At 47.4% G+C, this 27954-nt stretch overlaps 1 protein-coding gene across 2 annotated transcripts in view; it reads left to right on the forward strand.

The window, feature by feature from the left end:
* The first annotated feature begins 942 nt into the window (after window positions 1–942).
* The window catches only part of PLA2G4E (phospholipase A2 group IVE), a 59259-nt gene continuing 32247 nt past the window's right edge, over window positions 943–27954 (forward strand). Inside the window, exon 1 of one of the 2 annotated variants that reach the window (XM_070503154.1) lies at window positions 943–1189. In XM_070503154.1, the coding sequence (XP_070359255.1) occupies window positions 1007–1189 (183 nt within the window). In that variant the 5' untranslated portion in view covers window positions 943–1006. Of the gene's footprint in view, window positions 1190–25451; window positions 25561–27954 lie in introns of those variants that run through there. The other variant, XM_044765096.2, reaches the window with a different exon arrangement.

Raw genomic sequence — 27954 nt, forward strand, 5'->3', positions numbered from 1 at the left:
CAAACACAGGATTCCAGTCAGTCGGACTGTGGGTCTGGCTGCTGCTTGGTTTCTGACAGGGCTGTTTAACCCAGAGAGTCACCACTGGAAACCACAGCCTCAGAAGAGAGCGTCTTGCAATGAGGCAGATGATGGTGTGTCCCCAGCCAGAGAGGATGCTGGATCACTCAGAGCCAACACACGGGAGACAGAGAGACGCATATTTTGAATGTACATTTTAAAACACTTGTAAACAGAACACAAAGAGGGTTTGTTTTCTGTTTTTATTTTTGCATTTTTGTTTTTTGCCATGGAGCTATGATGCATTCTCTTTAAGCTACCAGACACGGCATCTATCAAACCAAAGAACGGGCTGAAATGAGAGGCAGACTAAATTATTAACTACTTTCTGGCCCGTGGCCTCCTCCATCAGCCCTGACCACCAGGGCAGGCATTTATTTTCAGGGCACAAAAGAGAGATCCAGGGGTGTCAGCCAAGAGCCAGGGGGTGGCTTCACCCTCCCAGGAAAGTGAGTCTCCTCGGGGGCCTGCACGGGCTCAGCCACTTCACCTCCAGCCCTCGCTTCCCTCCTCACCCCACTGACATATCGAGTTTCACACTTTTGAAAATAGCTTCTGAGCAGTGAGGAGTTATCTGAGCCTGGATCCCAGCTTGGAAATGCAAGCTTCCCTTGACCAAGAGCGGCCCTCTGTGAGTGTAATTCTAGCGCCCTGCTTGCTTTGCACGCAGCACAAGAAACTTCTCTCCACCAAAGTAGGCCCAGATTGTTTGAAATATTCACGGAGATGTGTGACTCCATTAGCTAAGCCCTGACTTCCTTCATCTGCTTAATAATTCATCAGGCTTCTGTATCTTCAGGAGGAATCCAATGGCATTGCTTTTGCTGTTTTACAAAAGTCCCTTGAAATTTCCCAAAGATTTCCAGACGCCTTGCTGTTAAGGACCAGCCACAGCTCCACACAGCCCATCCAGAGCCCCAGAGAGGCGGACGTGGACCTGGCCGGAATGACTCTCCAGACCTCGGAAGGCCGTGCTGGCCTGGAAACTGATGTGTTTGTTCTGCAGAGCCTACAAGGGGGTGAAGAAGACAGCAGGGCAGAAAGAAATGTCAGTGTGCTTGAGCACGCCCAGGACCTGGAAACTCCCCATCTCCCACCTCTGCTTCCCGTGGCTCCCTGGGGCTCTCAGGTATGTCTGCGTTCCTGGGGAGAGGACCCCTGGCCCTTTAAATTTTACCCCCACTTTCCTGACTCTGAATAAGATCACGAGATCTTGTGCAGTTGCTGCAGAGTTAAGAGCTTGTGTTACTAATTCCTTTCTTTTCCAGAAGAGTCCCTTCCCCCGCCCACCCTCTCACCTACCTGTCCCTACCTGCCTCTGTGCCCAAAAGAGCTGTGAGCTAAAACAGTGACGATCTTTCACTGAGGGCATTTTAGGTGCCTGACACTCTTCTAGGGATTAGTGTCACCATTTGAGGAAGAAACTGAGGCTCAGAGAGGTTAAGTTCACCAGCTGGCCGATGGGAGATATTTCTATTAATATGATACTGAGAAGAGTGGACGGGATCCTGCATGGGAAGGATCTGGCAGAGCACCTGGCACAGAACAGAGGCTCACACGGTGCCAGCATAGTGGCAGGGCAGGGTGAGAAATGTAATGACATGCGGCCCAGGGAGTTGGAGGGAACGTACAATTTGGCCTTCTTCATGGACCGCACCTATTGGTCAGTGAAGAGAAAACCTTGAATAAGTATGTCCCATCTGAAAAATTTAGCGGGCTACAAAAATGGACCGTGTCTTCAGGTAATCATCAGTGGGTCCAGACCTGCCTCCCCAGCTTCCTTCTGTGGGCCTGGGACTCACTCACAGAGAACCCTAGTCATGGTCCCTTCACCTCCTATGGACCCCTCTGTGTCTGTCTTGCCCTCTTTCTGGACCCTGGCTTGCTGGGTCCCGGGTCTCAACCATGGGGTCACCCTGCTCCTGATACGCAGCAGGGCAAGATGCTCCTGGCTCTTGCCTGCTGGAGAGGTCAGGGGCCTGCCTCCGCATATCGGGGCTTCAGAAGCCTCCTGACTCACACTTAGAGGTGACCGGCCGGAAGTTTACGAGAGCCCTTAAAACACAATGGTTCAACGTTTCTAAGAATGTTGTCTTCATTAGAGTGGCCAAGAGCCCAGGCTGTGGATTCAGAGCTGGGGTTTGATTCCTTTCTCTGTCGTTTGCCAGCCCTGTGACCTCAGACCAGTTCCTTAACCTCTTCAGACTTCAATTTCTTCATCTATGGGGAAAAAAGGACGTAAGGAGGAAATAATGTGCTTAGCAAAGTGACTGGAGCATACGAAGTCGGAACAAGGTTGACCATTGTCATTGTTGTTGTTATGACTTTGTGACTGTTTCTTTCCTTCTGCCCCCGTCAGCCCCATGCCTGACCTGGTTCTGGAATGAGGCTGTGTCCAGCGCACCTGCCTTCTTCCAGCTTCTTGAGGGAAGAGCAGAAAGGCCACGTGGCTGGGACAGACGCAACCACACAAGACCTTGTATTTACTCAACATTTTCATTTTTATATATGTAAAAGTAATTTTGAAAAACACTTGGAAACATAAAGGAAAAATCTGCCACAATCCATTAACTTAATACAATAACTACTCCCTTTCAGTCTTGTTTCTCCTTAGATATTGTTGATATAGTTGTAGTGATAATATTTATACCAGATCTATGCCCAGGGTTTTTTTCTTAATCTAAAATTATAGTCATGAATATTTTCCAAGTTGATACTTAAACTTTATAATTGTCACTTGAATGGCTAAATAATATTCCATTGTGTGCCTATACTAGAATTTATTAAGATTTATGGTGAAGTAAGAGTTTTTATACGTGATTTATTTTTGCAAATTTCCAAGCAGTTCCTTAGAAATGAATCAGTTGGTCATTCCCTAAGACCTTTGTGCAATATCTGAATGGGATAAGATGAACCACAGTCAGCTCTGCAAGAGGGAGTGTAACGTTAGGGAGTGTATGTATGTGGGGTGGTGTATACAATTGGGGAGGATGCGTCTGCACTCAGTGACCAAGGAGTCCTTGATTACTTACATGGCAAAATTTGAGGGAACCATAAGGACCCACCAACCTTCAAATAGCTCCTCATCGGCCCTCCATTTTTGTCCTTGAAGGGTTTCCCTCCAGGACCACCCTGTGGATTACATCTTTGTCTTTCTAGGGCCCCATTAGAGGCTGGTATTACTGGGTACCATATTGTCCTCCAGAAATACTTTAGCAAAACTCAGTTTATCAGATTAGCTGCGAATCAGTTCTCAGAGTTACCGTTTCCTACACTGTATTCTTAGGTAACTTCCTGTGGCTTTTTACTTATCTTCCATCTCAAGAATGCCAGGAACCACATCCAAAGCATTTATTCGTTCATTGATCAAATGTTTGTTGAGCTCCCACTGTGCACCTAGTGTTGTTCCAGGAGTAGAAGATAGAGCACTGAGCAGGTCAGACAAGATCCAGCTCTCTTGAAACTTATATCCTAACAGGAGAGACACACAATAAATAAATATATCACTGTTTCTATGTCAAAGATATCAGAACAAAATATGTGATGGGGTGACTGGCAGCAGGGAGGGGGCATCAGATAGGATGGTCATATTTGAACCAAGATCAGAACGATCGGAAGATTGATGGGAAAGTGTTCCAGAAGAGCAAATTCCCAGTGCAAAGGCCCTGAGGTGGGCACAACGTTAGTCTGTTCTAGAAACAGAGAAAGCCAGTGTGTCTGGGGAGCAGAGAGGAGGGGAAGAGAGGAAGAACTCAGTGGTGGAAGATGAGGTCAGAGCCTCACGCTGGCCCGGATGCCACAGTAGTTCTGAAGCAGTGGGGAGCCACTGGAGGGTTTTAATCTGAGGGTCGACTTTATCTGATTTGTGTTTTACACAGATCCCTTTGGCTGGTCTGTGGAGAGTGGATTGCCTGGGGAACATGAGAGGAACCAGAGAGACAAGTTGAGAAGGCTTTTGCTGTATCCAAGAAGAAATGGCGGTGGCTTGATTAGGTGGTAGTAATGGATGGTAGAAGTGGACCGATTCTGGATTTTTCTGAAGGTAGAACTGACAGGACTTGCTGATTGATTGGATATGGAATGAAAAATCAAAAGATGCCTCCTAGGTTTTTACCTTAATAACTTGGAGGTACCCCTTACTCAGCTGGGACACACCAAGGTAGACACGGGTTCAGGTGGAAGGGACTGGAGATTTTAAATTTGAGATGCCTGTTATACATCCAAGTGGAGATGTCACGTGGGCAGTTAAAAATGCAAGTCTGGAACTCAGGAGATAGGTTAGGGACACAATCAGTTTGAATATATAAAGCACAAGATAGACGGTTTTTAATGTTTTGGAGCTAAATGTGGTCTCCAAAGGATGGGGTGAGAGACAGAAGAGAAGAGGTGGAAGTCTGTGCTCTCTTGCCCTCCACTGTCCAGATGCCAGGCGGAGACAGAAGAGCCATCAAAGGAGACGAAGAAGGAATACCCAATGCGGTTGGAAGAAACCAAGGAGAAGGCGGTGTCCTGGGAGCCAAGAGACTTTCTCTCTAAACATCCTGCTCTATTATCAGAATAGGTTGTCAGCAAATATTTTCAGGAAGCACAAGCTTTGTGGCTGCTTATTTGCGTCTTTGCAGCCCCTGGCACAGACCTGGGACATTGAGTGATGGTGGCTACCTGGTTGGTTGCTGGCCCAAGAGCCCATACAGCTCCCCATTATCTCTGACATCAAGTCTGATAGCTCTGCCTGGCTCCAGAGGCCTGGTGAAATCGGGCCCCACCCAGCTTCCTCCCTAATCCTGTTGCACACCCGCGGCCCAGCGCCCACCCTTCCTTCCTGGCAGGACTCACCCTCCTGTGAGCCACCTACATGGCATGAGGCAAGCTCAGTCCCACCTCTTCACCTGGATTCTGCTGCTCCTCCCTCTGGCATGCTCCTCCGTCCATCCTGCTGCCTTTCCCAAGCTGGCCCACACTTCCGGCCCCACTCAAGGTCAGTTCCCCAGTCTCTCCCCATCTGCCCTCCACTTGGGTACTTACAAACATCCCTTCAGGACCACCCCTGTGGGTTCCCTCCTTTTCCCAGCAGATTACTGAAGCCGTCTGGACATCCTTTGCCTGCCCTCCATGTCTAACCCGTCATCACACTGTGTAGGTTCTATCCCAAAATGCTTCTTGAACCCCATCCCTTCTCTCCCTCTCTGCCCCTCACCCTTGGTCACCATTTGTTTCCCGCCTCAACCACTACAACTCACCTTCACACCTCCAGCCTTGTCCCATCCATTCCCCACACAGTAGCCAGAATGATCTTATTCATATCACTGCTTAATAACCATCAATAGCATCCAATCCCTTAAAAATAAAATACCAAATCCTTACCAAGTCTTTCAAGGCTGCTCATGTGATCCAGGCAACTGGCCACCTTCCCAGACGTTTCCCACCTCATCACTCCTTACTCACAATACCCCAGACACGCACGTTCAGTTCCTAAACACGCCAGCTTTTACATCTCTCAGCACCTTGCATATACTATTCCTGCTCCTTGAAGGCTCTTCCCTGAAGCTCATGGTTTAGCTTAAAGACTGCTTCCTCCGAGAGGTCATCCCTGACTCCCCCCTCAATCGAAAATCAGGTTCCCTCTGTGGTGTCTTTTACATAGCACCCTGTTCTTTTCCTTGATAAGACATCACAATTTATGATTATAAACTATTTTTTCATTATTTGTTCATTGTCTATCAACCCCACATTACTAGAAGCTCCTCAAGTGCAGGTACCACCTCTCTTTGACACCCAGAACTGTAGCATAGTGCCCAACACTTAGCAGGTGCTCAAAGGTCATTGTCATCAAGGAAAGAAGGGTTCCCTGACTTCCCCAGCCCACTCTGAAATTTAGGTTCTTTTCCTTCCAAGTTCACTTAGTTCTCCCCAATTTATTTGTGCTGTAGCAAAAATAATAAAAATAGCAATAGCTATAACTTATTAAGGTTTATTGTATGCCAGACTCTGCATGCCAGTCACATACATATACAATCTCTAATCTTCACAAAAATCCTGTGAAATAGGTATTATTAACCCAGTTTTACATATTAGGAAAATGAGTCTCAGAGAGATAAAGTAATTGCCTAATGCCACCCAGCTAGTAGTGCCACAGCCAAGAGACAAATTCAGGTCTCTCTGACTCCAAATCTCTTATTCTTTCCTCTACGTTTATCTGTGTGGACAACCAGTCTGTGAAATTTTGTTCTAAGTGTTTTGTTGATGGCCTCTTTGGTTTGTGATTTGTTGCTGTGTTTTTGGCACCCTCCACCTCTGTGCTGCAGGTGCTCCCTAAGCACCTGCCATTTGTGAGGGTGTGTCATGGGCAGGTGAGAGCCACGCGGCACAAAAGTTTCCGTGGTTCTGTCAAGGTTGCCCTGCAAGGTGAGTTCCAGAGTCTAAGAAGGTAGAGTGGATGGCCATCCCCAAACCTGACTTATGGGGGTCCCAAAGGCCTTTCTTCCCCAAATATCCTCCTCACCAGGCCAGGCCGGCCCTGCCCTGCTCTCTCCTCCCTGCCTAATGAAATTCCCACCGTTGGAGTCACTCACGTGATAGGCAACAAAGGCTGGCCTGGCCTTGGGAAGGCCTCTCCCATGGGCACTTCAGGAAGCTGACAGGATTGACAAACTGTCCCCTGGGTCAGGGGCTTGGCCAGATAGAAAGTAACAGAATCTCAAAGCTGAAACAGATCACTTGGATTCTAGAGCAATCTGCTGCCCAGTACAGGAATCAACTCTGTGCCTCCCAGGGAGGTCCCCCTTGCATAATTTCAGCAATAGAAACTTATTACCTCCGAAGTGACCAAGTTCTTTCTTACACTCAAGTCACTACCCACCCACAAAGGCTGCATTTCCACCATCAGGTGTGACACAACCTCAGGGTAATCCTTCGCTATGCTTGACATCCCTTTTCGCACCTGAAGTTAGCTTCCATATTCGGCAGTTTCAAGACCCTCCGGTTCAGGGTGCTGGTATCTGCTTCAATCAGGTTTTCAATGAGCTACAGCTTTGCCCACTTCCTCGCCCCCGTGTGGATGTTTCAGCTGGAGGAAAGAGGATCCAGATGGTGGTCAGTGGGCCAGCTGCCTGGTGGGAGGAGGAGAGGGCCTCCCAGCCCTTGAGGGAAAATCTCCTCCCCGGCGTGGCCCTGCCTGACCTGTCCTCACTCAATGCTTCCTGCTACTCTCAGAGGATGGGCATGAGAGAATGTATCTGGGTACTTTTTACAGAGCTGGCACATGTAAATATCTGGTGTGGTGGCCAGGCACAAGGCTGGAATGGAATAAATGTCAGTTTTCTTTCCCTGTCTCTATTTATTTAACATGTAATATTTTATTTATTTAACATATAGTAACTCAATCTATTTATTTAACATATAATAATTCTGCTTTTTTAAAAAATTAGTTTTTCTGACTATAAAGATCATGTCACATATGTTCAGTATAGACATTAGAAAATTTAAAAGGTTTGATAAAGAGAATAAGCATTCCCAACAATCTCATCATCCAGAGATAACCTCTTGTACCCTTAATATATTTCCTTTCAGTCTTTTTTCTAGGTGCATATATACATAGACATCAGTTTGTTTATATATACATATACATGTAAAATTGAGCTCATATTGTAAAGTTTATCTTTTCCACCTAAAAGCAAATAGTGATCATTTTCCTCTGCCATTAAAAAAAAAAAGACTTTTTAAATGGTTACATAATATACCATTGTATCATCTAGGTTGTTTCTAAAATTTGATGCTATGAATATTACCCAAAAGCCCAGAAAACATGTCCCTAAAACCCAATTATGATGATTCCTCTCTCCCCCTTGCCAAGTTGGCAGAGAATTCAATATTTCCCCAAGATTTCCCTCCAAGTAGCCCCGAGAGCTCCCTGGGCTGTTGTTCTTGTCTGTGAGGTGGTTCCCCCATCATTTGTCTGCTGACTCTAGACTTCCCTACAGAAGCGTCTCTGCTGATTTGCCCAGGCTAAGGAACGCACCTGCCCTGCCAGGACCAGTGAGGAGAGTCCTCCAGCAAAGTTGCTTGGTTACCAAGTATCTGTTGGTAATGGTATGGCTCAATCCACACACATGCAGAGCCAGTTCCCCCAAAACAGACCCATGGTAGCCAATACGAAAGAGTTTCAGCATTGTCCCTATGCCTTCGCTTCAATAAGCTAAGATCTAAAGCTGACTCCAAGACACTGGTCCAACCTTCCCTCTTCCTTATGGCACGTTTCTTCTCTCCCATTGTCCCTCCTTGCCATCTGACCTCAACAGGTCTCTTGAAGATGTCTTCAGTTCAACATATACATTTTAGTAAGTTGAATCCCCAGTGGGAAGGGGTCAGGGTCCCAACCTCTCTTTACCCGCAAGAGGCTTCTCTGTTCCTACATAAATTTTCAGATGTAACTGGATTCCTAAGAGAGAGTGCTGTCTAGCTCCATGCAGCAACATCCAAGGCCCAAATGCCATGGATGTATTAGGGAGGAGGATGATTCCATCCATTGATGACTTCTAAGCCATAGCCCTTGTTAAGCCAAACAAACAAACAACAACAAAAATTAAAAGCAGTTACAGGAGTAATGCTGCAGTAAACATCTTTGAGGATTTGTACGAGAGTTTATGTACAATAAATTCCTAGAAATAGAATTTCTAGGTCAAAGGTCATGCAAGTTTCGTATATTCGAAAAAGTCTGTGCTAGTTTACGTCTTAACAACAGTCTTGCTGACTCTTTCCCATACCCTAACCAGCACTGTCTGTCCACTTTTCGTCCTTGCCAAGCTGATAGATGAAAAATGGCATCTCTTTGTTGTTTGAATTTATATTCCTTGCTGTTTTAAGTTACATTCTTATTATTAATGATAATATTTTATAGGCTTATTGCATATTCCAATGATTCCCAAATTTTGTTGAATATTAAAATCACCAGGGGAGCTTTGAAACATCCCAGTGCCCGAGTCACATGCCAAGTCAATTACATCAGAACATTGAGAGCCAGGCATCATTATGTGTTCAAGGATTTCCAGGTGATTGCAACGTTTAGGGATGCTGGGGAACAGCTGGTGTATACATTACTACCTTGAATTGCCTGTCTGTATCTTTTGTCAATTTTTCTATTGAGTTGTTTGGGGTTTTTGTAGCATTTATTAGAAAGAGCTTTTGGTTTATTAGGAAACTAGCTTTTCATCATGAATTTGGCAAATATTTTTACAATTTAGTCTTGTGCTGTTATTTACGGTTGTTTTGACATAGAGAAATTTTATATGTATATAGTCAAAATTATCCATTTGTTTTCCTTCATTGCATCTCTGTTGTGTGTCTTACTTCCTCACTAATGATGATAAGACAATAACCAATTAGATTATATTTACATCTGGAATTTATTTTAATATAAGGAGTAGGGTATGGATCCAGCTTGTTTTTTCTCCAAACGGCAAATTGGTTGTTTTTTCAAAAAACAGTTATTTTTCCAACATAATATCAAATACTCCATCTTTCCCCTGTAAATTTGTAATTCCATCATTTTCACATGTAAATTTCTTGTTTATTTCCCCCTAGGCTTATTTATTTTATTTTTCATTGCTATTGTGTATGGGATCTTGTTTTCCCTTGCGCTTATGATTTTTATAGGAAAATTTATGATTTTTGCTCATTTGTCATGTAATTAGCCATCCTTATTATATCCTAAATTCAAATATAAATATTTTTACATTGGTATTTTATATTGATATTTATAGTTCTTTTTTTTAAATGACTACATAGAATTCAATCATAGAAATATGCTTTATTTTACTAATAGATCTACCAGTGTTGAGCATTTGGGTGAATTTAAATTCTCTGCCATCAAAAATTTAGATGCAATTAACATTTTTAAGCATTTTTTCCCTCCATATGAGTTTCTAAGAGTGAAATTACTTGGGCATAAATAGTTTTGTGTTTTTTTGATAACTACTGGTGTATATTGTTAAGTAGTGATGGTGGTTGGATTTGACGATGGTAAAGGAGGGTAAGAGCCTTGAAACAAGGGAGTCAATGAAGAGTTCCAAGAATATGTCTTAGAGAAAGTAAAAAATCTTGAAAAGATGCCCAAGATTACTAGTAATCAAGGAAATGCAGCTTAAAACCACAATGAGACACCATTTCATACCCATTGGATTGGCAAAAAACTCAAAAAAGTCAGATGATAGCCCTTGGTGTACCCCAGTGAGAACTCGCTGACATAGCGATGGGGGAGAAAATCAGTAAAAATTACTTTGGGAAACAATTTGTCAATATCTAATATTATTGGCAGTAATGTACCTTACAACCCAGCAATTTGTACTTCCAATTTATACTTTACACACTAGAGAAACAGACACACACAAGAAACTCCCAGTAGTGTTGTTTGTACAATTCTTTATTGAATCTAAGGTCCAGTAGTCCCCATTATGCATAGTTTCACTTCCACGGTTTCGGTTACCCGAGATCAACCACAGTCTGAAAACATTAAATGGAAAATTCAAGAAATAAACAATTCATAAGTTTTAAATTGCACACTGTTCTGAGTAGTGTGATGACATCTGTGATGTCCCGCTCCATCCTGCCCTGGATGTGAGTCATCCCTTTGTCCGGCGTGTCCACGTTGTATATGCTCCCTGCCTGTTAGTCACTGAGTAGCTGTCTTGGTTTTCAGATCGACAGTCCTGGTATGGCAGTGCTTGTGTTCAAGTAACCCTTATTTTACTTCATAACGACCCCAAAGCGCAAGATTAGTGACACTGACAATTCCGATATGCCAAAGAGAAGCCGTAAAGTGCTTCCTTGAAATGAAGAGGGGCAAGTTCTTGACTTAATAAGGAAAGAAAAAAAATTGCAGGCTGAGGTTGCTGAGATCTATGGTAACTTTTATTACAATAGATTGTTATAATTGTTCTATTTTATTATTTACTGTTGTTAATCTCTTACTGTGCCTAATTTATAAATTAAGCTTTGTCACAGGTATGTGTGTATAGGAAAAAGCAGTATATAGAGGTCAGCTCCATGCGCAGTTTCAGGCATCCACTGGGGGTTTTGGAATAAACCACCTGCGGATAAAGGGGGGACTGCTGTATATCACTCGCTAAGGGAAAAACTGCCAATTGAAGTATTACACATGATCATTTTTAGTAAGTATCCCTTAATTCAGAGATCCTAAAATGGGAAAAAACACTTGCTTAGAATTGATGAAATATAGTAAGAGCAAAAACTTAGAAACAGCTTAAATGTCTATCACACAAAAATGGATAAATAAATTGTGATATAGTTCAAGCTATGAAAAGGGATGAACCAGATCTATACTTATCATTATAGGTGAATCTTATAATGACAATATCGAGGGAGAAAAACCCCAAGTTTATTACAGAACACATATCTTTTATATATCACTTATAAAAAGTTTGAAACATGCAAAATAATAACAAATACAGCTTAGAAATACACACATAGGCAGAAAGAGAGTAAATACTTGCATGGGAGTGGTAGCTACAAATTCAAGTTCACAGTTATCCCCAGGAAGGGAGAGAGGGGAAGTGACTAGATGAGGAGCACACCAGGGTACTTCAACTCTGTTACCAACATTTTATTTTTTTAAAGATTTTTTATTTTTTTCATTTTTCTCCCCAAAGCCCCCCTGGTACATAGTTGTATATTCTTTGTTGTGGGTCCTTCTAGTTGTGGCATGTGGGACGCTGCCTCAGCGTGGTTTGATGAGCAGTGCCATGTCCATGCCCAGGATTCGAACCAACGAAAGACTGGGCTGCCTGCAGCAGAGCGCAAGAACTTAACCACTCGGCCACGGGGCCAGCCCCCCAACATTTTATTTTTTAAGCTAGGTAATGGATTCATGGGTGTTCATTTTACTATTCTCTATACATTTTGTACATAGTAAATATTGCTTTGTGCTTCTTAAAAGAGAGAAATTAGGGGCTGGCCTGGTTGGGTAGTGGTTAAGTTCACATTCTCCACTGGGGTTCACAGGTTCGGATCCTGGGTACAGACTTACACACCACTCATCAAGCCACGCTATGGCAGTACCCCACAAACAAAATAGAGGAAGACTGGCACAGATGTTAGCTCAGTGACAATCTTCCTCTAGCAAAAACAGGAAGATTGGAAGCAGATATTAGCTCAGGGCCAATTTTCCTCACCAAAAAAAAAAAAGAGAGAGAGAGAAATTAATATTAGAAATTAAGCAGGGAAGGTGTGAATTGCTGGGAGGCTGTTTTATTTGTCTGGGTAGGAGAGCAATCTCTTTGACCCCGAGTTGTTCCTACTCCCGTTTCTTCCTCCCCTCCTCTCCCTGGCCTCTTCCTGCCAGATATCTTTGGGTTGAAAGGTCATCCTGAAGGTCAAGTGTTGAGCTCCCTTGTGAATTCTTATCACCACTTGCACAGGATGTGACTTCCATTTCCTGTGGTCTTTCTGCCACCTGCTTCTTCCTTTGCTTTATCTCCTGGGCCTGCCCCATCCTGCCTGCCTTTCCCTTCGCTTGACTCAGCCTTACTCACTGAGGGAGGATGGCTGTCTCTCTCCACCCCCAGCCAAGGAGCAGGAGTGAACATCTCCAGCTCTAGGCAGGGCCAGTAACCCATGCTCTTTCTCCATCCCAGTTTATCAGGTATTGAAATGGGATGATTCAGGCAATGGTCGGTCCTCCCATGACTGGGAAAGTCTTTGCCTATGCTGGGGATGTCCCCAAAGCAGTAAGGTATGTGAGCGGGAGGTGATATATTATAAAGTCGACTTCCAGAATCAAGGACCAATGAGAGACCCCAGCAGATCCTTGAAATGAGGGGTGGGAATTGGGGCAGATGAGAGAAAGGATTGTCCTGGAGGAGATAGGCTTTCCCTAACCTAAAGGCATTAGGGACTCAGTTCAGGAGACAGGAGAGGACACAACCCTGGGTAATTCCCCCCCTCCACTCTCCCTGCTGGAGATCCCTGAGTGGAGACCTGGCACAAATGTCGTGGCCAGGTGTATTAGTAAGAACCCCTTCAGCCACAAGTGGCAGAGTAAGTAAAGCTGAATTCAAACAAGCATAAGTGGGGTGGGGAAGTGCCTTTATTGTCTCTTATAACTGGGAAGTTCGAGGGGTATGTGGGCTTCAGGCATAGCTGGATCTAGTTGTCCAGACTACAACGTTGCTTTTTTCTATGTAAGCTTTATTTTTTAGGCTGAGTCTTAGATGACCCCCAGCACCTCAAAGCTTACATCTTCCTTAGAGTTCATAATCCAAAGAAAAGAATAATATCCTTCTCTCTCTTTCTCTCTTTACCCATCTAATCCTAGAAAGAAAAAGAAGAAGGAAGAGAAGGACATCTAATTGTTCCTGAACAAATCACTGGGTCTAAGGGGATGGGAATACCAACTGGCCCAGACTGGTCAAGGGCCCCCCTTTGAGGGAAGAGGAAGATTCCCCATGATTGATAGCTCCATAAGATCCCAAAGGAAAAGGGAGATCTATCAAAGGAAGGGGAAGGGATGCTGGGGGTCATTATGTCCGCATACCAAGATCCCACACACACACACTCAGTCTCCCCTTAACCTCAGAATTGGCCTGAATACTTGGAATTGTTCCATAGAGATTTGGTTCATATACTCCAAAATAAAATCAGGAAATAATCAAGTCATTTTTGCTTCGAATGATTATAAAGCCTAGAAGTAATTATACATACTTATAACAACAAATAATATAAATCCCAGGTCTGGCATACCAGGTGTGTCTCTGTTTCAGAAAACATTTCCAAGGAAAGATAGAAATAGGATAGCCAATTGTTCTAATTTGCCCAGGACTCTGGTTTTAGCATTGAAAGTCCCTTGTCCCAGGAAACCCCTTAGTCCTGGGCCAACCAAGTCAGTTGGTCACCTTCAAATGAGTCCTTAGTCATTGTTTGCAGCAGATGGTTGCTGAGGGCTCCAGGCCGGGCACAGCACGGAGTCAGGTCTGCACTCTTAGAGCCCAGAGTCCCTGCCTCTGAAGATCTGCTTCACCGGAAAGAGGTCCGGAACCCCCTACTCCCACCTACCACACCCCTACAAACACGTGTGCACAGAGGGAGGAAGGAGACATCGCTTGCCCTTGGTAGAAGGTGGCTACAATGCTGCCAGCTCCACACATCAGGTAAGAGGCCAGATTCCAGCTCCCTCCAGGGCCCACTCTGGACAGAGCTGGAGGACCCAGCCAGCAGCAGAGGGCGGCTTTCCCAGACTTTTGGAGGCAGGCAGGGAGGGGCTCCAGGCGGTGGCTCCAGACTCTCTCTGCTCCTCGCAGACCCGAGGCCTCCTTCTGCCAGCTATGCTTGGGTCACTGGGACCATCAGCCTCACCCAGGTGCTGCCTAGATTACAGCATCCTAACTGCAGAATCAGCCCCAAGGGCCGCGGCACCCACCTCTCGGCCCGGAATGCCCTTTGCCCCAGTGCGTCCTCCTTGACAGCTTTGCTCTCAGGCCCAGGCCCTGCACCAGCTGCCAACCAGGCAGAACCTGTAAGGAGGCTGGGCAGGGACAGAGGGGGGCCGGCAGCCCGGGGGGAGTGGGCCGCCTAGAAGTCACCGCTGAGTCAGAAGGCCGACTCAGCCAGTCTCCACTTCCTCAGTGTGAATTCTTTCACTCAAACCCTGATCACTACTTTAAAATCAACTGAATATCACTAAAAAGTCCTCAGGCTGTTTTGCCTGAACCTGCTACAGGGCTTACACAAATCCCAAGTCTGGCAGGGCCGGCGGGGCTGAGGCTTGTGGGGGCAGTTGGAAATGGGTCTTTAGGGTCACGTTCCAGGCCCCCCAGCAGCTGATGATGCTAATCCAGTTTGGTGCAACAGGACTTTATTCTCCAGGGAGGGCTCAGGTCCTTCTCTTCCCACGTACACACACACACACACGCGCACACACATGCTGTCACACGCACCCCCATACGCCATGTTGGGGTGGCGGTAAGAGGAGTGACCAGGCCTGGATCCTGCTGAGAACAGGCCACAAGCTCTGTTTTCACACACTCCCAATGCTCTCCTCATAAGGTCTCCCGTCCCCTCACCAAATAGCCAAGTTTTAGTCCATTTTAGCTCTTTCCTGACCATATCCTTGGCTGTTGCTCCTTTCTGGCATCAAAAATGCTGTTCTTACCGTTTGGTGTCTGTCAAATCTTGTTCAGAAGGACCCTGAACGCCCCCATTTATTCTCACTCTGAGCTGATGCCCAAGCATGGTGCAGCCTCAGTGGGCAGCGGGGCAGGCCAGACCCCGGAAGTCAGAAGCAGAAAAGGACTCTCAGGCCACCCGCTTCTATGGTCTCTCCGTGGCTGTGTCTCAGGTTCACCTGAGATGATGAAAAGGTACAGGTGCCAGATCCCACTCTTGGGATTCAGGGGACTCAGCTGGTCCAACCTCCCATTTCACAGAAGAGGAAAGAGAGGTCCAGAGAGGGGGAGCCATTTGTCTTGTATCTTACGGCAGAACTGGAACTGGAGCCCACAGCTCCTGGCTTCCAGCCCAGTGCTCTGCCCAGCACACCACAGTGCCTTCCTGAACACGAATTGAAACCAATAGGGAGCTAGAGCTTTCCTTGGCTCTGCTGGTCTCTGTCAAACCCAGGACTGTATGAAGGCATCTGCTGCTCACAGACCCTCCCAAGCCAATATCACCTGGTCCTCATCTCCCCCGAGAGGTGGTGGGGAGCCACTCTCAGGAAGCGACTGCACACCCTTGGCTCGGGGGCTGAACCAGATGGAAACAGTGGGGAATTACGTTCCTCTGCTAGAACTTGGCTGGAACCAAATTCAGTCACAAGACAGACCAGTGAATGGCGTAGATTAGAACATCGGACACGGTTCTTTAAACAGTAGCACCAGGACAAACTCAGTCCTGACAAATTACCTCAGGGCTGAACTTGCTAGAAGATTCCCCCAACCCTCCCGCTGTGGGTTCCCTCAAGCTTGGAAGGAGAGGCTTGTGGGATGGGGAAGGCAAAGTGGAAGCCGACAGGAGAAAGAGGAGGGTGAGGGGAAAGAAAGAGAAGAAAACGAGAGAAAGGAGGGAGAGTGGAGAAGTGCTGAGGACAGGAGGCTCTCTCCAGTAGGCTGGGATTGTCAGATGAGACCAGATATGACATCACACTATCTCTAGGTCCCTTTGTAAAAATCAAGCAGACATAGCCATTCCACTTGTATTCACCCAAGAAAAATGAAAGCTTATATTTACATCAAAACCTGTGTGCGAATATTTATAGCAGCTTTATTCATAAATGCTAAAAATTGGAAACAGCTTTGTCCTTCAACTGATGAAAGGATAAACAAATTATGATACTTTTACAATGGACTACTACACAGCAATGAATAAGAATGAACTCTATACAACAGCATAGATAAATCTTGAAAGCCTTACATTAAAGTCAGCCACAAATGTCTGAACACAATGATTCCATTTACATGAAACTCTAGAATAGACCATCTAATCTACAATGAGAGAAAACAGATCAACGGTTCCCTGGGGCCCAGGGGAAAGATTGGCTATGAGACAACTTTTGAGGGTGACGGAAATGATCTTGTTTGTGGTGATGGATACATAGTTGTATATATTTGTCAAAACTCATCAAATGGGTGCGTTTTATTGTATTAAATTATACCTCAACAAAGTTGATTTTTAAAGTGAAAAAATAGAAGTTGATTGACCAGATGATCAATTTAACAAAAATGCAATCATCCTACTGGGATGTACTTCTGCCAAAGCCAGGGCCTCAGGCTCCAGCAACCCCAGCTGAACAGATCTCACGGTCAGCTCACTCCGCCCCACCACTGCCCGTAGGCCCACAGCTCTCAGAACTTCTGGGCACCCTCAGGCAGCCTTGGAGAGTTTCCACGAGTCTGCCCAGGCATCTTCCCTCTACTCTCAGGTGGGCAAAGGGCACCTCTGTGAGGCTGCATCTCCCAGAGGTCAGTGGGGAGCAGGACAAACCTACTCTGGGCTCTGGGATCCCGAGTCCTCACCATAGTTTAAACCATTGCTGTGGATGTTGGAGGCGGGGACACAGGAGGATAAATGACTGCTCCAGTATTTTCCCATGTCTGTTATTTCTAGGAGAACTGAGGCCTAGAGCAATTCAGAAGCCGAGATTTCACTTCTGTTTCTGTCTGTATTTTGAAGACAGGCTCCTTCCTCAGGGCAGAAGAGGCCAGGGGCCAGTTTGAAGGAAGAAAGGACCATAGAGACCTCAGGGACAAAAACACAAAACAAAACTGCCTAGTTTAAAACGGTCACACTTCATCCTTTGTTTTTAAACTGCTTGGTAGATCCACGATTCTCAGGAGAACGTTTTTCCTGACCAAAGAGTCGCTTACTTACAAGAAGTGTCTGTTCAGAATCGGTTCCCAGTGCTGGGTACCTCGTGAGGACTCAGTGAATGTTCTCCACTGATGTAATGTCGATGGCTGCCATTTAGCAATGTCATCCGCTGCGGGCACCTGGTGCCCTGGGGCCTCCACGACCAGGTGACTTCTGCCTAACAAGCCCTCTGTCAACATCCAGCCTCGAGTCAAGCAAGAGGCTCTTCCGTCCCCACAAAGCAGCTGGACAGAGAGGCAGTGCCTGCTTGTGTTGACTTAGCCTGACCTAAACACAGGTGGCCCATGCTCCACTCTGGCCTGGCGTGAGGGCCGGAGGCAAAGTGGAGAAATGAATGGAGCCTGCAACCCTGCCTCCCACCTGCTCCACATTCCTCATCCTCCTCTGCAGACATGCGGATTTATCCTCGAGCCCCAGCCCCTCAGGCCCAGAGGGACAGCTAGAGAATCTGAAGCAGAGTCTGCAGGGCAGTGGGGGCGCTGGGAGCCTGCAGGGCATTTGGACGGGATGAGACCCAGAGGCTATTCCTCACAGGTGAAGAGGGAGAGGCATTTATCAGGAGACTTTTGCAGGCCGCAGCTGCCCCAAGGAACCACAGTGGACTGATGAAGGAGGCACGCCTGCCTTCCAGCTCACACGGTCTGATGTTCACCCATCCTACCCATTGGAATGAGATTTGCTCTCTTTCTTAAACACTCTCTGCTTGAAAACCTTCCATGAGCCATCACTGCCAACAAAAGGAAGATTGTGATTCTTGCACTTGATATCGGAGAACTTCTTTAATCGCCTTTCTGAGTCTTCATACCTTGCTCATGCTCCTTGCTCGCCTGACAAAAATGCCCTCTCCTACTTCTTTATTCCTTGGGTCTCTACTCTTCCTTCAAGGGCAAGTTCAAGTTCTTCCTACTCCAGGCAGCCTCTTTTGAGCCTCCCAACCCCAGGTAGCCATACTGTCTGAGCAGCATACGTTCACACCTCTCCTCATATGTGATGTGATCATCCTGACACCATTTACGTGACCTTCCTGTCTCACCCAACTTTGGTTGTGAGCTCCTTGGGCAGGGGTGACATCTTTGTGTCTGTGAAGTCACTGTACTGTGTCCCACTCATAGTGAATCCATCACCACGGGTCAGCCATGTCCTAAGACCTTTATCTCATTTAGTCTTCACAGCCACCCTGTGAGAGAGGAACTATTATGCTTCCCATTTTACAGATGGAGACACCCAGGCTTAGAGGGATAAATGTATTCCCTAGAGGGATAAATTTGAACAGAATCAGTGTTCAAATCCAGGTCTAGGAAACTTCAAAGTCTAGACCTTAACCAACTATACCATATTCAATAGGGTCTGAGACAATGACAACGTCATCCTCACAAAGGTGACCAGTGAGAAAGAGTAAACTCAGTGTACAAAAGGCTCCAGGCAGTCTTGCTATGTGAGAGAGAGTCAAAAGCAGGAAAAGAAAACCTGTCATCTAGTTGAAACCAGAGGCCACATGTTTTAGTAGCAGGAACTTCTTGACATGGAGAAATGTTGAGCTGTGGACACAATTGCTTTGAGAATGCAACACACTGAGCTGGACCTTAACATCTTGTGACAAAGAAGAAGGATGGAAAATATTTATGAGTCAGATCTGTTGACAACACTAAGAATATAAATATTACCTACATTGGAATGAAGGCCCTTTCTTGTCATGTTTATGCCTATTTTGTATCTTGTCATCATGAAATAGAGTCACATCTAGTTTGTTGGCCAGAAGATCTGAGATATCTCGACATGTTAAATTCAGTGGTTGACTTTTTATCTCCCACTACTTGGAGAGGATAATGTTTGTTTTACTTTAAGTGGTGAAAACTGTATTTATTCATTGTATGTTTGTTTTAGGAAACTGAACTTTACTTATCAAGGAACTGTGGGGGATTAGAATTGACCACTCCAAAACTTGTCTCTTTGGCTTGGTTATTTTGAAGGACAAAAGGTTCTGAAGGAAACTTTGACCCTCCCCCTATCTGCCCGAAAGAATTTAAGATAGAAGCCTTGTTCCGGGAAGGGGCTAGTACCATAAGATAACTATAGCATAATAGAAAGTGGGTGTGGCAGACAGGAAGGCACTAGCAAGCCCATTTTTATCAAAGTTCTCTTTCGGGTCTCATTGTCTATAAATGGCCCAGCAAACACTTGTTTATCAAACATTTGCTTTTCCATCTCCATGTAAATTGCCTTCCTCCTCTTCCTCATCCAAACCATAACTCCCAACATCCTCCTTTGTCTTTAGCTGAAGATGGTATTTAAAGAGGTGGCTTTGGCCATTTTGGCGAGTTACTCAGAATTCCTGGGTTTTTCCTGTGTATATGTGTTATTAAAGTTGTTTGATTTTCTCCTGTTATTCTGTCTCATGTCAATTTAATTCTTAGACAAGCCAGAAGGACCTAGAGGGTAGAGGAATTGTCTTCCTACAGAACATAAGAGCATAAAGAAGCCTTTAAAAAATATAACAGAGAATCCCAATTTTCCAGCACAGTAATGTCTCCTGAGAGGCTGAATGTGTGGTGGTCAGAGCTGGAAGTTCCTGGGCCAGACTGACTTGCATCACAGCTCTCACTCACCATGGTGACCCTGAGCAAGTTACTTATCCTCTCCATGTTTCAATTCTTCTTTGAAATGAGATAATAATACTATCTACTTCATAGGTAATATATAATATGTAGAATAGTCCTTGTCACTTTGTAAACATTCAATAAATGATAGCCACTTGGTTCCTGTTGACATCTACCCGTTTCTTTACTGTTGGGCATTAGGTATTTCCAGTTGATGAACAAGACAAGCAATGTCCCTGCCCTGAAAAGGGTTACAGTCTGGTGGAAAAGAGATTAAATGAATAAGATAATTCAAGATATGATACATTACATTACATTACATGGAATTGGATTAAATTAGTGGCCAGAGCCATATGAAAGCAAGTAGGTAGGCAAAAGGCATCCGTGTTACGGAGGGTGGTTGGGGAAGGGCTGCTGGAGAAAATGTCATTTGAGCAGAGCCATGATGGATGAGAAAGAGCAGCTATGCAGAGTTAAGTTCAAAGACTTCAGACCTGGAACTGGCAAGTGCAAACTCCCTGACGGGGGGAAGAATTTGGCATGTTCAGGGCACGGAGGGCCAGTGCAGCTGGAACTCGTGCGTGAGGGAAGGAATAGAGCAGATGTAGGAGCCAGACCACAAGGGACCTCACAGAGCCAGGGCAAGAAGGAAGAGCACCCGGAAGCCATGGAGAGCTTGAGTCAGGCAGTCACATCATCCAGCTTCTGTTTTGAGGAGATCACTCATGCTCTTCTGTAGAGAGAGGCTTATGAGAAGACAAAAGTGGAAGCAGAGAGACCAGTTGGGCTAACGCAGTCCTTGAGATGAGTGACGATAACGGCTTGGACTAGAGCAGTGGCAGTGAAGCTGGGGAAAAGCTGGAGGGGAAAAATGTCACCTGAGTGCTGGAGGCTGAGCACATGGCCCATTCTCCTGCTTGGTTCTGGTGTCCTCGTTGTCCTCCTATGCCTGCCTTCTTGATTGGTCGTTATTTCCTTCCCCCACTCTCCCCTGCCAGAAAAGCAACCATTATCCAACTTCCTCTGTGTTTTCCAATTTAATAGTTGCAGTGAGAACTCATTGTTATTTTAAGTTGATTTCCCTGATTACCAATGATTTTGAGCATCTCCTCAAAAGGCTATTAGCTTTTTGGGTTTCCCCTCCTATAAAATGCAGGTTCAAATCTTTGGTCCATTTTTATGTTGGCATGCCCATCCTTTTTGGGTGGATTACATAAGAATTCTTTGTATATGCTAGATATTGGTCCTTTGGTGATTTGCAAATGCATTCCAAATATCTTCTGTCATTCTGTCAGCTATCTTTTAACTTTTTCTGTATGTTCTTAGTGGACAGAAATCCTTCAGTAATCAAATTTAGAAAATTTTTGCCTTATGGTTCAGGGTTTCAAAGCGTTGTTTAAGAAATTCTTCTTGCCCCCAGATCACAAGCAGATTCTGCTACGTTGTCTTCTGTTAACTTTATAGTTTTCCATTTCGTGTGTTGATCCCATTGACAGTCCATCTTCATATATGGCGCTAAGTGGGGATGCTGCTTTATTCATCTGTGAGCCACTCATGCCCATGTCATCTATTAAATAGTCTATTCTTTTCCTATTGATTCATGGTGCCAATTTTATCATATACTAAGTTCCCTTAAATATTAGGGCCTGTCTCTGGCCCCTCTATTTTGTTCCACTTGTCTTGTTCTTGTGCCAACAGCATAGTGCTTGTGTTCTTGTGGCTTTGTAATTTAGTATCTGGTAGGGCAAGACTCTCCTCTTTACCATGATTTTTTAAGGGGGTTTTGTAACTGATGGGTATGTATTGAGAGGAGGAAATTTGGAAGATATTTTGGAGGTAGAACCGTGCTTGTGGCATCTTTTGCTTTACTGAAGTTTACCATTCTGTACATTCAAATCTGGCAACATTTCCCTATTGGTTTCTAGGTTTTGTACCTTGTTTAGGAAGATTCTCCTCATCCTAATATCATATAAATATTCTCTAATATTAATTTAAATCTTCTATAGTTGTATTTTAATGGTTAGATATTTAATCTGTCTGGAATTTATTTTTGTGTAGTTAAGAATTTGGGATCTAACTTTATTTTATTCTAGATGGTAAGGTAGGTTTTCCACTAATGCATAGTCCATCCTTGCATCACTATTTGAAATAATTCCTTTATCATATGCTAAAATTCCATATGCTATAATAGGGCTCTTTCTGGGTTCTGCTTGGTCGATGGGAGGTATTGGAATCCAGAATTTGTTGGCAAGACTGAAAAAGCATTAGCTGCGTTTGAGCAGGTGAATGACAGGTTGAAGGGGCTGGCTGCAAAGCTCACTGGCCAGCCAGGTGTGTGGGGGATGAACTGTGAGAGGCAGAGGAGGCTAGGAGACAGGTGCAGCTGACAGGGTGCACGGGAAGGGACAGGCACCCGAGGCATCTTGAAAGAGGAAAGATGAGGAATTCGTCCTTGCTGGGTTCGCAGGCGAGTGATGTCAGCTGAGCGGCTCGGAGGAAGGAAGTTTTCAGTGCTGGATTACCTGAAGCCGAGAGGCTGCTGGCAAGAGGCAGGTCCTGGTCATCCAGATGAGTGGGAGTCAGTTAACAAGCTACTGGACACAGCTGGAGGTAGAGGCCTCAGAGGACACAGACTGGGGATCTCTGGGGGAGAACTCAGGCTCCCTGCTCATCAAGGAGGAGAGGGTTCTAGGTGGAAAGGAACTCAGTCCATTCCACTTTGTGCAGAGACAGCTTCAGATTTCCACATGGAGGAACATGGGGGCAGGAGAGAGACTCAGGGGGCTGGAGAGCGACTCGGGAGGTGGGGGAGAGACTTGGAGCATCGGTTGTGCACCAAGAACACTGTTTCAGCTTAAATGGGTGGTTCACTTGGAGACCTGTCGGCGTAGAGGAGGAGGTGAGGCCAGTGGACGTTGCTCTTTGCCTGGCTCTCCTTACTCACCTTCCCAGCCCACTTCCCACCATCCCCACGGGGTCCTCTGTCCCCTCCTGCCCCACTTAGAGTCCACACTGGACAATTTGCCACTTAATCCAGGCCCCTCTTCTCCCCTCACTAGACCATAAATCCTTTGTCATTTCCTTCCAGACCCAGCCCTGGCAGTCAGCATGGAGCCAGGCACACAGCAGGCAGTCAGTAAGTGCTTGCTGGTAGACTGGTCCCCTCAGTTTGCCATTGCACCGGCTCTCTCACCCGCTCTCTCACCGGCTCTCTCACCGGCTCTCACACCAGCTCTCACCTGGGTCAGAGGCGGTGCAGAGGGTGTGGAGGAAGAAACTTCCACTCCACTTAGCCTCTTATTCAACTTGATTCCATTCAGCTAAAACGAGGCCCTGCTCTCCAGGAGCTCACAGCCAGTGAGGAAATACAAGGATTGGAGACCTAGATTTCCCAGGCCCTGCCTGGGATGGATGGGCTGGGGCTGGGGGGTTTGTGGATGGGCTTTTTCAGCAGGAAGAGAATCAAGTACCAGACTTTGAGGAATGCCCTGGGGTCTTGGGCTTGCCCTGGGTCTATTTGATGGGGAAGGGGAGTGGAGGGAGTGGGGAGACAGGTGGATCCTCGGGGAGGAGGTCTCCTGGCCCTCACCACACCCCTCACCTCGTCACCTTCGGGACACTGTAGTACTGTGGGTTGGGTTGCCCACGTCAATCAGCACTGTCTTCTTAAAGTTCAGCTTTGATGATGTCACTCTCCTGCTCAAAAACGATCGATGGCTCCCCATTGCCTAGAGAATAAATCCAAATTTAAATAGTGGCCCGTGAGGGTCACAACTATTGGGCCTTAATGTGTCTTTCCAGATTTGTTCCTCCACAAAACCTCCCTTCTCTCTGCCAACTTCCACCACCCCTGTGTCCCACTCTGCATCCCACACGACTCACTGCTGTAACATCAGACCACTTGCGTCCCTGAGCATACCCTGCTTTCTGGTCTCCCTGCTCTTGCTCGTGCTGTTCCTTCCTCCTATCATGCCTTTCCCACCTACCGTTAGCTGTTGAAATCCTATGCATCCTTTAAGACCCAATTCAGATGCCACCTCCTCTGTGAAGCCTTCTCAGATCCACTCTTTCCCTTCCCAGCTGACCTCCATTTTCCAACTTCTATGCTCCCTCGCCAGTTCTTAGCTGTGTGATGGAGCTCTGTAAACCACAGACGTTTACAAATGTGAAGGATTTGTATTGATCCTTCTAGAATACCCCGTTACCACAGAAGACTTGGACCTCTGATCCTCTGAGGGGTTGGATGTATTTCACTCTCCAGCTGGACTGTCAGCAACTTCAAGCCTGGGATTTCCTTTCTTAGTAGCATGTATACAGTAGGTGCTCACTAAGTGCATGAACTAAATTGAATTTCGTGGAGTCCGCTGAGGGGTGTGGGTGCTGAATTTGTGTTCTTGGCAGTGGGGTAGACGGCAGGGGCAGGGAAGGACGCGAGCTGGGAGGAGACCATGCTGAGGCCCCATCCCATCTCTGGAGGACCTGGCAAGCAGAGGGGAGCAGGGTCGGGGCCACCTCTACCTGGGGTGGGAAGAGGTCTCAGAGACACCACCGACGAGTTTCCATTCTTGCATTAGGGCCCAGTCAGCCCTGTGTTCAGATCTCACCCTCAGTTTCATAAAATCGGTTTAATCTGTGGGCCAGAAAAGCCGGTTGTGGGGCCCCAGGGGATAGCTCAGGCAGGACACTCCCAGTGTACCCAGCTGGGCAGCGAGCAGGTGGAGTTGCCTCACCGGGCCCGCAGTGAGCCAGCCACCAGGCCAGAGATAGGGATCAGCGGGGCAGGGCGGGAGCATCCTCTCAGGGGCCCTGGGACCAGGCAGGGGCTGGGCACACCCTCTCTCCACCTGGCCTCCCCGGAGGCAGGGGAGGGGGCACGTGCCCTTGACCTTCTCCTCAGCAAAGATTCGGGCAATTATTTTCTTTCTTCCCCCACTGACTTTGGGAGCCCTGACCGTGGTCCCTGCTTCCCGTGAAGCCCCTGCCCACAGCTCCTGGGGCACCAAGCCATGGGACTAAGTGGAGTTAGGAGGGAAGGCACCATCCCCCAGAGGGTATCTGTGAGCCACGATCTCTATAAGCTGAAGAGAGAGGGCTTTCCCAAATCATGCCTGGGCCAATCCTAAAGTCGTGATGCTCCAGCATTCTCTTCTTGCCACCCACCCATCCCTTGGTTGGCAAGGCGGGTCTGAGTTTCTAGGGGCAGCAGACCACTGACCCCAAGGGCCAGAGCCCCTGCTGGTCCTTGCATTTCCAAAATCTGAAGACCTGAGGGTCTCTTGATACTAAGAGGCTTGGCCCAGGCCCTCATGTCTATATACCTACCTTAACCCCTCCCCTGGCAAATCCCAGCCACTGCCAAGAGGCATCCAGAGGGCGGAGCTCTGAGTCAGAGTATAAATTCTCAATCTTGCCACCCAGCTGGAGAGCTGCCGCGATGCTCCAGAGGCAGATGCCCGCCTGGGTCTTCCACTCCCTGCCAGACCCAAGCCAAACAGAAGATGGCAGGCCGTCGGCCACCTGCACCTTGGAGGTGAGGGAGCAGTGCTGGGTGGGTGGGCCAGGAGCTGAGGGCAGGAGACAGGCTCAGGGAGGGCAGGGGGCATTGTGGACTCCAGAGACACGGAACACCTTGGCTCAGGCAGCCCCTACCTAGCACCTGGGGACACAGTCCGGCCCACTTGGGGCCCAGGCTCCTGGGTGTATGGCCCAGCTGAGGGTACCCACAGGCTTGACAAGGTGCCGTGGAGCAGCTCAGGGCCACCCTGGGGCCAGGCCAGCACCCAGGTAGAGAGCCCTCAGCACTGCCAGGAGTGGATCCAAAAGGAGTGGACAGGTACCCTGTGGACATCCTAAGCTGCCATGCTACGTGAGGTTGTGGTGTCATATATGGTGAGGATTGGTGGCATTGCCAATCTGTCACCATTGGCCAAGAAGCCTGCCACCTGGGTGTGTGGTCAAGACTCCTGGGTCCATCCAACTTCTCACAGCCTCTCATGGGGACCCTGGGGTCATGGGTCAGGATGCCAGAGCTCTGGACCAGCTCTGCCTAGGATTCCTCATTCACCGCAATCTCCCAATTTGCCCTGGTAGGCACACCACAGCGTGGACTGTCAGCAGCCACTCCTTCCTTATCCCCCTCCTGAGACCCCCTCCCCCAGCCCTAAATGTCTGTATGAGATGAGTGATGCCCTGAACGTGTCTTGTCCCTTTGGAGTGGGAGATGGAGACCCCGCTCAGTCTCCAAGGAGCCCAAGGAGGGGAGCTTCGTGCTGCATGGTGCCCAGTGCCCTGCTGCCCTGGCCAGGATAGACATCACCTTCTGGGGTGTGCCCACATTTCCCCACAGCCCTCGGGGGGCAGGAAGGGCCTCCAGTCAGCTCTTGCTCCTGACTCTCCGGTCTCGTTGAGCCTCCCGGAACCTGGGGAGGGACAGACCTTCCAGAGAAGGGACAGAGCTGACCTTGAAGGGGAGAGTGAAGCAACTGAGAAATGCGCCTGTCCCTCTCAGGTCCTGGAGGGTCCACATGACTGAGAACTTGGACTTCGTCTAGACTTGAGTGATAAAAAGGAAAACCGCCATGGTAGCTCCTCCTAGGAGACCCCTGGTCTGGCACCTTACTCAGACTAGCTGGGAAATGTTCTGGGATCCCAAAAAGTCCCCATCCCAATGGTCTCCTTTTCAGGGAGGGCCAACACATCCTGGAAGCTATCACCAGGCTGGTCTGCACTCTGACACACATGTTGCAAAGAACTGATGGATACACCCAGCTCTCCGGGGAGGAAGAGGTGGCCTCACCAGCCGGGCCTACCCTGAGCAGCCCTGGGGAGGGGAGTTCCCACAGGCTCCCTGGAAGCTGTCTTCCCTTCTCCAGCACCCCAGACCGCATGGGATAGTCTGGTTAGGGTATGCCTGGTGCAGGGATGGGCATCGGACCCACCACTTCTGAAACATGGTTGTCAGACCCTCCCCTCCACTCCCACCCCCAATGGGAGGCTGACCCTTGGAGCCCATCTGTAAATAAATATTCTTCTGACTGATCTGTGGTGACAGCTAGACTCTTGGGGTGTAGGGAGAGCCCCGAACTGGGAGCTGAGAGTTTCCCTTCTGCCTCCGCTATTAACTAGCCTAATGCATGACCTGGAGCAAGCTTTTAGCTGGTTTGGTTAATTCACAGTGAGAGCCAGCCTCCAGGTAGATGGGAAGTTTGCTGCCCTGCAGTCAGGTAGACCTGTGCCTGAGTCCCAGCCCTGCCATTTCCAGGCCGTGTGACCCTGTGTGAGATACAATCTCCGTAAACCCAGTATTTTCCTCTGCAAAGCAGGGAAAATGGGACCTTCCTCAGAGCGTGGTTGGAGGGGGAGATAAGAACAGACGCGATGCCCACCATGTGGAGTCAGGGCCAGGCACATTAGAGAAGGGCGATGCACCGTGTTCCCCATCCTGCCCACCAAGGTCCTATCTGTAGAGTCAGGGGGTGGGAGGGGTAATATTGAATTGCATAACAGCTGATCCTGAGAATCAAGGGGCTATGTCTTTTCCATATGAGCTGGCAAGATCCCCCGGCCCTGAGTAGGTCTCCAGGGGAAATGGAGTCCTGGCAAGGCCAGCCCCAGGGACCAAGGTCAGGGAGGAGGCTGGAGCGTGTGTGTCTGCAGCCTGAGCAGTGGGGTCCTCTCTGCTGTGTGGCTTCCCAGAAAACTGCTATCCAGCCCATCCTCCCCACACAGCTGTACTAGTTATTAAAGGGCCTAAATACACTTCTGTACTGTTTGCCAAACAGTTCCTGCCTTGAGCAGCAAGTCCCCGAGTGCTCCCTGGTCCTTACCCCAGGACGGTCCTATGCCCCCACCAACCAAAAGATCAATGCCCATCCCTGCTCCAGGGCTGCAGCCCAGCTGGCTCAGCACCTGGCTATGCCTGTTG

This window comes from Equus asinus, chromosome 2 (genome assembly GCF_041296235.1).
Source record: "Equus asinus isolate D_3611 breed Donkey chromosome 2, EquAss-T2T_v2, whole genome shotgun sequence".
NCBI classification, from domain to species: Eukaryota; Metazoa; Chordata; class Mammalia; order Perissodactyla; family Equidae; genus Equus; species Equus asinus.